General features: G+C 41.2%; 1 protein-coding gene across 1 annotated transcript in view; it reads right to left on the bottom strand.

Moving 5' to 3' along the window:
- The window catches only part of ZNF609 (zinc finger protein 609), a 183,762-nt gene that overhangs the window by 49,163 nt on the left and 119,577 nt on the right, over positions 1 to 15,022 (bottom strand). Inside the window, exon 3 of the mRNA XM_087820880.1 lies at positions 7,085 to 7,310. Coding sequence (XP_087677006.1) covers positions 7,085 to 7,310 — 226 coding nt within the window. The remainder of the gene's footprint in view (positions 1 to 7,084; positions 7,311 to 15,022) is intronic.

Genomic DNA, 15,022 nt, shown 5'->3' on the forward strand with positions numbered 1-15,022 from the left:
GTCTGAAGGTATGGTTTCTGGGAAATCTTGTCAAAGGGAACCAATGGGTGGGAGGCAAATGCTGTTTTACTCTTCTCCAGCCTGGAAAGTAAATGTGATGGCTAGAGCTACATTAGCAATTTTGCAATAAAGAATTAACTTTAAGGAAACTGGCACATTAATTACATTGTGAAGCCCTCATACCAGTCCTAGATTTACTTCCTTCAGAAATCTTACATTAAATCATCATTGCTTCATCATCTTTCCTAGCAGCCAAATGCCATTCTTAAATTCAGTATTTTCTCAACTTTCCTCACTATGGCACACATAGTAAATGAAAAATATTGTCGATAAAGGCTGCTTGTCTGAGGGTAGAGTGGGACACCAGCTGCTATAGGCCTCACCTAGAGGCCAACAGAACAGAACTGACCATATTTCAGCATCCTAAAATCCATCTGGAATTTCGAGAAATGAGATTTAGGGAAAGTGTAGTATGAAAAAGGGAAGAAAGGAGAGTTTCAAGAATAAAGAAACACTAGAGCTTCTAAAAGTCTAGGATAGACTGAGAGAAGACCTTTGGAAAACAGATGATCATTGGAATGAGAAAGTTTCAGTCAAATAGTGACAAGAAATCTGATGGCAAGATATGATATTGGGCAAGTAAAAAGATTGAAAACAGCAATAGCAAGTACTGAAGAAAAGGAGGGGGGTCAGTAGTTCAAAGGGGTAGCAAGGAAGAGGAAAATATTTTCATTGTAAGAAAGTGTTGTAGAGGGGAAAGAATAGAGGGGAAAGAATGAAGATGAAGAATAGATAAATTTCATGGGAAAGTCTCAAAGAATCTTCACAAAAAAGAAATAGGATAAGAAAAATGCATTTTAAGAAAGGAGGGAAGCTGGGGGATTTAGGTGGGTATCTTTGATCTTAATTTATGAGCATGAAGCAAAAATGAATTGGGCTAAGAATCTTGACAATGAAATAAGTACTGGAGAATGTGAATGTAATGGAGAGATGAAGGGATTGCTAAGCAGTATTGTGAAATCAGCTTATGTCAGCTGACAAACAGCTGGGTTTTGTGAATTTTTCCACTTGTCAGTCTAGGATCAGGAGTTGAAAAATGGGAGGTAAAGATTTCTTGAATTTGAAACTGGCAAGGTGAATAGATTCATTTTTCTGATGAAACAAATCTATATAACAAGTATATAATGAAATTTCACTGGTATTAATGTTTTTGTTTTCATTCTCATGACTGGTATACAATACTGTTCATTTTCAAGATGCAACAGTCAACTAGTACTGGATCCATGATGATTCCAAGAGTTAAGTCACAGGTTCTTATAGCTTAAAAGCTGGATAGGTCCTTATTTGTCACTAGTTCAAGAGAAGAGGTATCTAAAGCCCAAACAAGAAACTTGCACAAGGTCACAGTGATAGTGGCAGAGGTCTTCTGATTTTCACTTCAGTGCTCTTTGCACTATAGCAAATTCTTTCAGAAAGCACATCTACCAAAGTAAAATACATCACTAGTGATGGCCTCCCACTTAGTGGTCTAAAAAAGAAAACCTATAGCATCCCCTGGAATTCTTATTTAAAGTCAGTCTTGCCTTTTTTAAAAATACCATAGAAGCTAGTAAGCAATTTTACTTCAGCAAAAGTACATAGTCTGCCTTAAGACTTCTTATACATTGTTTCCAGGACCTTGTGAACTAGAAATAAACTTGGGACCTGTTATTTTGATTTGAATTGCAATGGGACAAAGAGAAATCAGGTGGGATCAGACCTCTGCATAAGTGCTCAGAATACCTCTCAAAAAGCCAAGGATACATTTGGGTATTTTTTTTTTTTTTTTTAATGTCTTTATTGTTGACAGTATTACAGGTGTCCCATTTCCCCTCACAACTGACCCCCTCCACTTTGCTCTTCCCCCCTCCCTAGGACTTCACCCCGTTATTGACTGTGTCCATGGGTTATGCATATATGCATATAACTTCTTCCGTTAATCTCTTCCCACCTTCCACCCCCCTTTCCACTTTTCTCTGAAATATGACCATCTGTTGCATGTGTCAATGTCTCTGGATTTAGTTTGTCAGATTCTTTTGTTCATTAGCTTCTTCTTAAAGAAGACCCTTCAACTTTTCCTGTAGTGCTGGTCTGGTGGTGATGAGCTCCTTTAGAGTCTTCTTATCTGTGAAGCTCATTATCTGACCTTCAATTCTAAATGATAGCTTTGCTGGGTAGAGCAATCTTGGTTGTAGTTCCATGTTTCTCATCACTTTGAATATTTCTTGCCACTCCCTTCTGGCCTGCAAAGTTTCTGTTGAGAAATCAGCTGACAGTCGTATGGGTGCTCCCTTGTAGGTAACTAACTGCTTTTCTCTTGCTGCTTTTAAGATTCTCTCTTTGTCTTTTACGTTTGGCATTTTAATTATCATGTGTCTTGCTGTGGGCCTCTTTGGGTTCCTCTTCTTTGGGACCCTCTGTGCTTCCTGGACTTGTAAGTCTATTTCTTTCCCCGGGTAGGGGAAGTTTTCTGTAATTATTTTTTCAAATAGGTTTTCAATTCCTTGGTCTTTCTTCCCCTTCTGGCACCCCAATAATACGAATATTGGGCCTCCTGAAGTTGTCCCAGAGGCTGCTTATATTATCTTCATATTTCTGGATTCTTTTTTCTTTTTGCTCTTCCGGTCAGGTGTTTTTTTGTTTCTTCATGTTCCAAATTGCTGATTTGATTCTCAGTGTTCTCTACTCTACTGTTGATTCCCTGTAAGTTATTCTTCATTTCAGTTCGTGTAAGCCTTCATTTCAAATTGAAATTGGTACTTTATTATGTTACCGATTTTCTCAGTTATTTCCCTAATAGTCTGCTTAAACATCCTTATAAACAAAATTCTGAACTCTGTATCTGTTAGCTTGCTTGGATCTATTTCATTTAGTTCCTCTTCTAGAGATTTCTTCTGTTCTTTCCTTTGCGACATGTTTCTTTGCCTCCACATTTTGGGTGCTTCCTGGTGTTTGTTTCTATATATTATGTAGAGCTGCTATGTCTCCTGGAATTTGTAGAGTGGCTTTGTGTAGTAGGTGTCCTGTAGGGTTCAGTGGCTCAGCCTCCCCAGTAAGCTGAGATGGGCCTTCTTAGGTGCTCCCGTGTGGGCTGTGTGCACTGTCCTGTTGCAGTTGAGCCTTGGTTGCTGTTGGCGTCACTGGGAGGAACTGACGCCCCCCCCCCCCCCCCCCCCCGGCCAACTGGCTATGAGGACCAGCTGCAACTACAGCCAAGAGGTGCTGTGCTGGAGACACCCTTATGGAGCAGGATTTACTTCAGTGGGGCTTTGATGTTCACCAAGTGCGCCCCTTGAGTGTGTCACTCGTGGATGTGGTAGGGTTGTAATCCAGCGTGGCCAAGTCTCACCACCAGGTGCACTGTCTCTGGGGCCTCCTGGGAGGTACAAAGTCAGTCTCTGCCAGTGCCTTGCCCAGGGCCACTCAGCATGAGCTACACAGCAAACCGTAGGTGGCTGCTACTTGTGCTGGGCTTGGATGTGCCCAGGAGAGGCCAAGCTATGAACCAATGCAGGCTGCCCCTGGTGCCAGGCCTGGGGCCACTTATCAAAGCTGTTTGGGGCATGCTGAGGCCAGCTGCTGCTGCTTGTTTGAGAGATTTTAGGAAAGTCCTAAGCATGAGGCTTAAGAGGCCACTTGCACAGAAAAGCCCCTGGAAATGGCCTGGATGAGGTGCAGGTGGGGAGGGGCGGGGCCTCCGGGAATCACGGGGCGGGGCCAAGGGTGTGAGTCAGGTGCTGGCGATTCAAATATGGCGCCTGCCTGCCGGCAGTGTGCCAAGAGGACTCGTCAAAGGAGCCATGGCCTCTGCCAGCCCTTCTGCCTGGGAGGAAGCTGTCCCTCCACCTCTCACCCTAATTTCAGGCAGGTTAGTTCCTCCCCGAGTGTCCCAGGTCCTTTCAGGCTGCTGCCCGGCGCTGGGCTCAGAGGGAGCGTCTGAGTGAGTCTGTGCGCGGGCCCTTTGAGAGGAGCTGCTGGGGCTCCCGCAGCCTCCACGACCCTCAGCTTTCGACAGTCCCCGCTGGTTTCACAGCCCAGAGTTGTGGGAATGTCTCTCCCCGGCCCTGGAGCCCTAGGCTGGGGGCCTGCTGTGGGGCAGGGACCCCTCACTCCTCCGGGAAACCCCCACCACCAAGATTCCCTCCCGGGTTTCAACCCCGGCACCTGGTGTGGCCGAGGCCAAGTCTCCGCTATTCAGCCCCAATCCACCTGTGTCTCTCCCCCTCCTACCGCTCTCGAAGCTTCTTCAGTTCCCTGGTTGTGGGGCTTCTGTTCAGCCAGATCTCAGGAGGCTCTGAGTGATGATGGTTCTGTATTTTAGTTGTAATTTTGATGTGGTTGCGGGAGGCGGCGGGTGCAGCTGTTACCTACGCCGCCATCTTGTTTATCTCCCCATTTGGGTATTCTTAAATAGTCCTAAGGTTGAGCTAGTCAAGGATCTTTGCAGTGCTGGCTGAATTACGAGCAGCCTAAAAAGAGATGGGATCTGCAGGAATTTCAAAATGCCTCCAAGACAAGGTTTACAAGGAGAGGTAGGGGAAAAAGATGCAGTATAAGTAAGCAAAGAAACAAGGAAGAATTGAGGCCACGATCCCTACACCTGTTATCAGCAAAGTGGCTCAGTTCTACAGGGGCCTGAGGGTCCTCTATTCTCCTCACATGCCAAACATTCACAGCTTCCCTCTAAGCTGTAAGGGTTTTTCCATTTGAAGATCGTAGTTTGCTGGGCAAAGCAACAGAAGTGCCAAGAGTCAGGTAGCAAAACAAAAAGCCTAGTAGGCTGGAAGAATTTTTTTTTAAACTGTCTGTATCTAGTTCTTATTAACTTGAGGACTCACTCAGTACACTAGCTAGATCTTATAGATCTGCAGAGAATGATCTTTGCAGGAAATCTGTTACCTTAAGATGAAAAGAAATGTGAACCAACTCTGATCCCAATTCAGACTTTTGCCAACTGACAGCTCAGGTGAATGCCCTCTGAAATGGCCAGAAAGCAAAGTAGAGTGTATAATTGCAAAATAGTTCTCTTTCCCTTGGCATGAAAAAAAAAAGAAAAAAGAAAAAGAAAAGTACTAAACCCTGAAACACAATGGTAAGTGGGAAAAAATATGATGGTTCCTGATTAACAATGGACTCACTTAACATTTCTTAGCTTTATGACAATGCAAAAACCATATGCATTCCATAGAAACCATACTTCAAATTTTGATCTTTTCCCAGGCTAGTGATATGCTGTATGATACTCTTTTGTGATGCTGGGCAGCAGCAGCGAGATGATTTTGTCCAACTATAGGCTAATTAAGTGTTTTGAGCATGTTTAAGGTAGGCTTGGCTAAGCTATGATATTTAGTAGGATAAGTGTTAAATGTATTTTCTACTTACAATATTTTTCAACTTATGGGGATTTATCAGGACATAACCCCATTGTAAGTTCAGGAACATCTATACATACAAAATTGCAAATTGTGATGAGTGCTGTGAAATAAAGTACAGAGTGCATTAAAAGTGTGTAACAGGGAACGTGGTAATAGGTTGCTAGTGACAACCAGAGAGCTTTTCAGACCAAATAATTTATTTTAAAAAATTCTGTGCTAACATCTCCCTGGCAGGGAGGGAGAACTGGGACCCTCAGATAAAAAGGTATCCATGAGCCTGGCCCATGTGCTCAGTGGTTGAGTGTCGACCCATGCACCAGGAGGTCACAGTTTGATTCCCAGTCAGGGCACATGCCTTGGTTGGGGGCTTGATCACCAGTAGGGGGTGTGCAGAAGGCAGCTGATCAATAACTTTTCATCACTGATGTTTCTATCTCTCTCTCTCCCCCTCTCCCTTCCTCTCTCTGAAATCAATAAAGATACATTTAAAAAATAAAAAATAAAGCTGAAGCTTTACTATATAACTAATCATGAGAAAGCCAAGAACATAGAATTTTTAATCTGTATCACATCATCACCGACTGCATAGGTAGACTTTAAATAAATTCTGAACCACAATAAAATATTCAGAGGAACAGACTTTTACCAGAATGACCAGAATGAAACGCCTGAATTTCCATAGGCAGCCTGACAAGACAGCTTATGATAATCAGAGGTAATGAGCTATGCTCCTCTGGGCCTCTAAACTCCTGAGAGTGGGGACGCTTTGAAAGCCTGGTTATTGATGCAGAGACCTGAGGGGACTCTGAGGCCCAGCCTTTCCTAACAACACATACTTGACAAGGACTTGGATTTTTTAATAAAAAGAATGTATTTTTTGAAATCAAATTGCCACAGATGGTACAAAGGGATCTGAAATACACGTTAAGTCTCTTTGCACTCCTATTTTTTCAGGTTGATGAACTTTTAAAACAGAAGAGATTCTGTTCTCAGGGGCCAATGGAACATATAAGAAGTCTGGATTAGGTAGCCCTGGGGAGCAGCACCCTACAGTGAGCCAACTGCTTAGTGGATACCTGAAAACAAGACCATGTAAACATTTCCCTGCTGCCTAAGCCTATAAAATCTGTACTGACAGATGCATGAAGTGGTGTGGGTGGCTGGGCAATGAGGCAACCAGCGGGAAAGAGCTGGCTGCACCTCCAGGTGTTAAAAAAAATGCAAGAGTTGCACATCCAATAAACCAACACTAAGTCAACTTAAGAGTTTTCCATTTCTTTGACTCCCACAGCTGCCCTTTTATTACTTTTTTCTCTTCAAGCCTGATCCAAAAGTTCATTTATTTGAATTCTTCCATATAAAATGATAGAAAGGGGTATAGAGAGTATAGGCACAGCTTGAGTTACCTGGCCAGCACCTATTAAACTGACTACTTAAGAACCAGAGCCAACACTGTTGAACAGCTATGAAGGAGAGATAATTAAAACTGACAATCTTTAGAAGCTGGGAAATTTCACTAAGAAGTTTACTGTAATCCTCTGGGTAGGTATCACCAGCAGACTATGGTCATTTGAGAATCCTAATAAATACTTGGTGTGAATTACAACAATAAACCCCTGCTGGGAGAAGCAGGATGAGAAGGGAATGGGAGAGCAACATGTAGCACTTACCATCTTCTGTTTCCTGCCACACGATGCCCTCGAGGTTGACGCTTGTCCCAGGTTCACAGGGGCCCAGACACTCAGGCTCGGTGGCTAGAGCTACATCACACGTGTTGACCCCAACTGATCGGGTACGAACCATGATCTGCTCACAGGGAGATGAGATGTCATTATTGACCACTGGCACTAAAAGGTGTAGCGGCAGCACTGCTGGTGTAGACACTGGGGACTCCATCTGTGGGGAAGAAAAAGCAGTAGCTGAGTTGCAGGAAGACCATCTAGAGGAAACACCTTCTCTGTATGTAATCTAGTCCTACATCTTTTCCTACCAGAATACAGAGGACTCTAAATATAAAAGACTTCGGTCTTTCCTTTCAAGTTGTAACTCATGATACCACCACAGATCTAACAGTTCAGATGAGTGTACCCTGTACTAGAAGCTTTCTTTCTTTTTTAAAAAAAAATTTATTGTTGAAAGTATCACAGATGTCCCCTTTTCCCCCTCATTCATCCCCTCCATCCAGCATCTACCCCCACCCCACTCCCCAGGCCTTCTCCACACTACTGTCTGTGTCCATAGGTTATGCACGTAATTCTTTGATTTATCTCCCCCACCCCTGCCTTAATAACAATTTTCATCATAAATTGTGCTTGTCTTATTTTTCTAGTGAAAGAAAATCAGGGCCAGTTTTCAGTAGTAACAGAGCACAAAGACTGATGAGAAAGAAAAGGACAAGTTTCTGAGCCACGTTCTACTGCTGCCACTATGCCTCCCAACAGTCTATCACTCAACAAATCATACATTAACGAGGCATAAAATCCAAGAATATGGGTGGGGATAAAGAAGGGGAGAAATATCCAGATCCTTGGAATGCCACTTCAAGAAGACTGGTTTTAATTCAACTTTAGCTAGAAGGAAGGAAGTGTTAGAAGTTATATAGGAGAGCTGGGAGTTTCTATTATAACAGCAAATAGTTCATGAGAATGGCATTTTGGAATGTGAATCTAACATCAAACTTATCTGTATGAAACAGGAGGTGTTGTTGCTACTCAAAAGCCAATCCACAGCAATCTGCTGATGAAATTATTACACACAAACACAGATAGAAATAGTTGAACATAAGGACCAGTAATCTACCTCCAAATCTAGAACCTCTCACAAAAACACAATTACTTAGATTCCAAGAAAAATGCAACACATCTAGAGTTAAAAGAAAAGTTATAATAAAGAAAGTAATAATCCCTTAACTTGTTAACTCCTAGCATTTATCAGGTTGACAAAGTACAGTGCCCAAATCCTAACTTAACATAGTGTTTTGCATATGCAAAGGCACTCAATACACACTGACTGACCTGGTATGATAGCAATCAGCAGACTTAGAAAGTGATAGGAACCCTCTTTCCCTGCAAAGACTTTTTAGTCCAGGTTGAATATATTCCTACAGACCTATATTCAGAGAGAGTCACACAATGAACCCCAAATACGAGCTGCTGGACAGCTCTGCCACAGAACTCTGGCTCTGGAATAGTCTACTGCATGACCACTACTCTACCTATAATCCACCTATTTCCTCTTAACACTGACATCTGGGTATTGCATCCATTCTCTGCAGTTAGCTGACATCTTGGCCTATAAGTCACTGCTATTTGTGGATCATCAGTGTCAGAGTCCACAGACTGCAAAAACACTGATTCTGATTAATTCTGGTGGCTGAAAAGCTGCCAAAACATTATCCCTATCTGCTTGTTGTTACATACACTGACCCTGTACTTCAACTCTGCCTTTTTCATAAAATGAAAGTGGAAGCCTGTGTAATGAATCTTCTGCATGATGGTAAATGCCAAAAGGTATTTCTGTTCTCTTTGCACTTAAAAATCAGGTATTCATAATTTAATTTGGTAACCTTCTTGGGATGTGGTACATCCTTGAAAGACTCTTTAACATTTCCATGCACAGGCCTGAAGGTAGAAATATCACAGAAAAAGTAACTAGATTCCCTATTATGCCTGTGTAGTGCTGGAATCTTTAGTTCTGGTCACTAAGCCGGTTCAGGAATGCTACAAGAAGGTGGCTCTTAACTCTCTGAAAAGAAAGTTTCCTGGAGAGTTTACCCTTGAGAGAGTAAACAGATCATCTTTACTCTTGGCCTTACCTCTGTTTTTTCTTTTGGGAAAGAACTGAGGCAGAAGCAATTTTGCAGTCAGGATGTGCATTTCCTTTGCTTAGAGTTTGTTCTCTTTTCTATACCTTTCTTCTACTACACCAAGAGAAATTCCTACAAGGTCCTCTTTCTGGGACACGGAGATTGACCTAAACCTTCTAGGTCACTCCTGTGAATTTTCTAATTACCTCACTCAAGCATGCCCTGTTGCCAATCTGTTCCACTGCTGAAACAGCGATCTCAAGTACAGAAGGGGGTAAGTCCCCAGGGAGTCAGTCACCTACACACTCTCTCAGCCATCAAGGACAGCTCTCTTCTGGAAGTGGTTTCATTTCCTGCTGTTTTTCAGTGCTGCTGGAGTCCAGAGAGAAGATAAGCTACTAACATTCTAGATAAAGCCAAGCCCCTAGTTCCCTACTGACACATCCAGAAAACAACATCTAAATTATAAGTAGGAAACACCAATGTTGCATTCAAGCACTTTGCCAAATTAAACCCTGCTATAAACCCTAAAGAGAAGAAACTTAGCTGAACTGATCACTAAGAATAACAAGAATACATATGAGGAGCTGATTAACATGTATATGCAACAAACTACCTTACTGATCAGAGTTACTAAGTAGAGTTCAGGACCTCTGTGTGACGATGACTTTAATTATTTAGTTAATTAAAAGAGATTTTGGGGGTTGGGGAGAAGTGAAGAAATCCATCTATGGGTTTGGAACTATTCAGTTTCCTTGCACTTTGCAACAGAAATCTAAGGAGAAATCATGGTGCAGCACAATAATGTTTAATTAGAGCTCCAGCTCTGCTAATTACCGTTTGGTCACATCTATAATCTACAGTAAGCCATAGTGCATAATAAGCAGCTCTGTGATATTCATCTAATAACCTAGGTGGCTTTATGGGATTTCATATTCTGCTATTCACTGGAACAAACATAGCTTCATTTATCACTTCAGAAAAGAATAAAAATCAGAAAAGGACTCATTTTGCCATCTTTCCCATATACTTAGGATATAAGAACGGGGATTGTCAGATTGATGCCAGCAAGGAAAATAAGGAGCAGGAATATAAAAAGTTAAGATAATGAAATACCTTAACAACTAGGACAACAATAAAAGCTGGGCCAGCTCTCACTCTGAAACGCTAAGTGCCACCATGGCTTCTGGGGCTCACCGAATGCAGGAGGGAAACAACAAAACAAAACAAACCCCTGAAAAGACAGAGAATTTAAAAATGAAAATCTCTGAAGTTTCTCAACAATTCATGTCCTTTATCTTTTAATGATACTTTTCAATTCACATTTAGATATTAGTTTAAATAGCACCTATTAAGGATCTGAGTGCTGCTGACAGGCAGGTGACACAGAAATGAGAGACAGTAAGGAATGGCCAGAGCCATTAATCTCCCTGCAACTGACTTTAGCTGCTTTCCACACATGAGAGGCGCTGATGGGAAAAAATTCAAGGCTGCAAAAGAATTTTTGGGATAGAAAATGCAGTGAAGAAATATTTGGTTCAGACCTTCTCTTCTCCCCTGCATAAATATGAGTCTGATATCTTCACCTTCACAATCAAAAGGTAGAAAGCAAGCTGGCCTGGCTGGAGTGGTTCAGTTGGTCAAGTGTTGTCCAGTGCTCTGGAAGTTGCTGGTTTGATTCAGGTAAGGGCACATACCTGGTTGTCGTTTGTCCCAAGTCGGGGAGTTGTATGGAAGGCAAATGATAGATGTTTCTCTCTCTCCCTTCCTTTCTCTAAGCATGTCCTTAGGTGAGGATTTTTTTTTAAACGGAAACTGGTTCTACTGATAGCTGTAGTAGCTCTAAGAAACTCCCATTTATCCAAGAATGAAAGATAATTGGGGACAATGGTTAGATGACCGTTCATACTTATTCAGATTTATCGGATAAGATTTTGTAAAAAGTAGAATGCCATCAAATATATTAAATACTATTTGATAAGATGTTATCTTTCTTCAATAATTGCAAAGGTCCTTCAAGATTTTACAGTGACTAAGCATCAGCAATACTAACAGTAATATGGATTCCTGATTCATGGACAAATGTAAGGTGTCCCCCAAAAATGTATATACACTTTAACAGCTGATAGCTCACTTAATTTTCACTCCTTTTCCGGTTTAACTGATGTGAAATAATGGGCAAAGCCAGACTAAGCTTTAAACAAAGAACAGTTACCCTAAAATGCCCCTAGACTTTTTTTTTTTATGGGGATACGGAAAAGATAAAGTTTATGGTACAAAATTGGCAACGGTTGACGAATTGAGGGTGCACAAATACCGAACGAAGTGATTCTTGATGTTTGCGATTCCATTGTTTTGTGTTATCAGCAATGCCTGGACCAGAATGGTCCTCACTTTGAAAACAGGCATTGACACAAAAAATTATTCATTTCTGTAGATTTTTTTAAATTTTGAAAATGAACTGTATGTTAATGAACACTGACTATAATCATTCAAAGTGTATATACATTTTTTTGGGATACCCTGTATATAACTACTCCCCCTGCCAACACATTATATGAAACTTGATTTGTTCAGTTTTTATTGTGGGTTATTAAAAAGAGCAGGTATTTTTAAAAATCACATTATTAATTTATTATGTTATTTGTTCCTCAAATTAAAATAGAAGAAAATATCCTCAGTTATTTGAACTGCCTCATGTTGACTGGGATTTTGAGACGAAATAAGTTTACTGTATTTTTTTTAATAATTAATAATTATTTTTGCCAGCACCAGGGTAGGGAGGATGCAGGTAGTAGGGAGTACAGGTCAGCAAGGCACCCCAAGATCTGATCCGCCTCACAGCCTGCCAGTTGCCTGTTCGGCTCAGTCATTGAAAGAGCTTCTGGTGGTCCGCCCTCCAGTTGCATGATAGGTTCTCAGTGAGTCACCAGGTAGGGATGAGTGGTGTTTACCAGATCGATCGAGGTTTAATCTCGGTGCCAGTGCTGGGTCTGAGGCCACTCAGCAAATGTCCCAGGGTATACCAAGTCTAGCTGCCAATCGCTGGGTGCTCACACACCTTTGTGAGCAGCAGAGTTTATTAGGCCCAAGTAGTCCATAATTTGGCCATGTAAAAGGGAGGCTCTGTACTAGTAGGGCAAGCAAGGGAAAAATGTCCTCTACCCTAGAGCCACACAACTCTATCTGTCCCAAATTCTGCCCAGAGCCCTCTTTGACCCTGCTTTTCCTTTTAAAAGAAGGAAAGAAAGAAAGGAAAGGAGGGAGAGGAGGAGGAAGGAAAGGAAGAGGCTGCTGCTCTGCTGAGCTTACAGATTTCACTTAGGATGCTTTGAAAAAGAATTTGATTGTAACTGGTAAATTCCCAATACATCTTGTAGCAGAAGGCAAAGAGGAAAAAGGAGAAAGACATGGTAGTTGGTACCATAACCAGACGTCAAACAATTCTTAGAAACTACATATTCTATTAATAGAAAACTTACTTTAGCACTCAATTTTAACCAATCTGCACTTGGTCAAGGTCAGCAGTGAAGGCTGTTAAGTGTGTACCAGAAAATGTAAGTGCAGTGAACATACAATTTGAAAACTACAGACTACCATAAGGTGTTCTCCTGCAATGATCTCTATACATCTCAGGCTTAGATCCTAAAGACCTCTTCAAGTAAAGAGGAGATAGTGAATCAGAGGGTCCTAACATTCAAGTTTGTCTAAATTCCCAGTGTATGGGAGTGGATTAATTATGCTGGAAACTTAACAGAGGAAAAAAAATCTCATAAACGAAATCAATGCACAACACAAATCACATGGCAGTATCTATTACTGTGGCAAAGGTTTTGCTAAATGAAGCATCTATTTCTGCTCTTCTGAAGTCTTCTACCTCTACAATCTCCTGCATGCTTGAAATTCATCACATTTTCCTTTAGCAAAGCTATTAACTTTGCAGCTGATGAGTGATGATAGGGACCTAAGTATTTACCTCTGAAACTATTCCCCCCCCCCCACACACAGAAGGTTGATACTCCCTCCCATTCCTGTATTGTTCCAAGGAAAGTGCTGGAATTAGCTTCTCAAGAATAAAGAATTGGAAAAAAATTCAATCTCTCGCTGCAGTTACTTCCTCTCTTGAACATACTTCTTATCTCCTTTCACATACTCATTCCCTAAAAAGTTAGGGCTGGAGCTTGTCATTACTATTCCATTCTCTTACCCCGGAGGATTAGAAAAACACAAACATACAAAAAATAACCCACAAACCATATAAGGTGAACACAACAGAAAGCTAAAGCCTTGTTTTGAATTGTTCAGAATCACATATATTAGAAGAAAAGTCTCAATTTACTTATCACATGAATGGGCCAAACTGTACTAAAGAACCCAATCATCATTCATAACGATGGGCCTGTGAGAAAGCATAAGAATTCTAAATTGAGACATCACAAACCACATCTCGCCCTCTAGTACCTTGGGAAGGATAAATGGGACTGATGCTTCCTGCTTTACCCAGCTGTTCTTCAACTTTTTGGTCTTGGGAAATCTTTACAGTCTTAAAAATTGAGAGCCTTTTACAGAGCTTTTATTTATGTAGGTTGAATCTATTGATATTTACCATATTAGAAATTAAAACAAAGATTTTAATATGTACTAATTAACTCAACTAACAATTCTGAAATGATGTAATTAGAGACAGAGAACAGATTAGTAGTGGCGAGGGGTATGGGATATGGACGTGGTTAGGAAAGGGCAACACAAGGGATCCTGGTAGTGCTGGAACTGTTCTGTATCTTGACTGTATGTAAATACCCAAACCTATACATGGGATAAAATTGCACAGAAGTAAACACACAAACACACATACATCAGTACAAGTAAAATGGGGGAAATCTGAACAACATAGGTGGATTGCATCAATGTCAGTATCTCTGCTGTGATACTATACTATATAGCTTTGCAAGGTGTTACCTTGGGAGGAACTAGGTAAAGGGTATGAGATCTCTCTGAATTATTACAATTATCTCAAAATAGATCAATAAAAAATTGAGAACACCAAAGAGCTTTTATTTATGTGGAATATATCTAATGATAGTCACCACACTACAATTTAAAAAGAAAAATTTTAATTTGCGTTAACTTGTTCTAAATAACATTTAAAACCTATCAACAAATCAACAAACGACATGTGCTGGCGAGGGTGTGGAGAAAGGTGAACCCGAGTACACTGCTGGTGGGAATGCAGACTGGGGCAGCCACTATGGAAAACAGTATGGAGGTTCCTCAAAAAATTAAAAATGGAGCTGCCGTTTGACCCAGTGATTCCACTCCTAGGAATGTATCCTAAGAATCCTGAAACATTCATCAGAAAGGATATATGCACCCTGATGTTCATAGCAGCACAGTTTATAATAGCTGAGATCTGGAAACAGCCCAAGTGCCCATCAGTAGATGAGTGGATCAAAAAGCTGTGGGACATTTACACCATGGAATACTACGCAGCTGTAAAGAAGAAGAATCTCGTACCCTTTGGGACAGTATGGATGGACCCGGAGAATATTATGCTAAGTGAAATAAGCCAGGCAGCGAAAGAAAAATATCACATGATCTCGCTTATACATGGAATCTAAAGAACTTAATAAACTGATGAGCAGAATAGATTCAGTGACATGGAAGCATAGTTGAGACTGATGAAATGTCAGAGGGAAAAGGGAGAGGGGGTGGAGGGGGAGAGAGTAACCAAAGAATTTATATGCATATATGCACAACCCAAGGACACGGACAATGGTGGGGAGAGTGACTTGGGAGGAGGAAG

The sequence above is a fragment of the Miniopterus natalensis genome, chromosome 1, assembly GCF_054644295.1.
Source record: "Miniopterus natalensis isolate mMinNat1 chromosome 1, mMinNat1.hap1, whole genome shotgun sequence".
NCBI classification, from domain to species: domain Eukaryota; kingdom Metazoa; phylum Chordata; class Mammalia; order Chiroptera; family Miniopteridae; genus Miniopterus; species Miniopterus natalensis.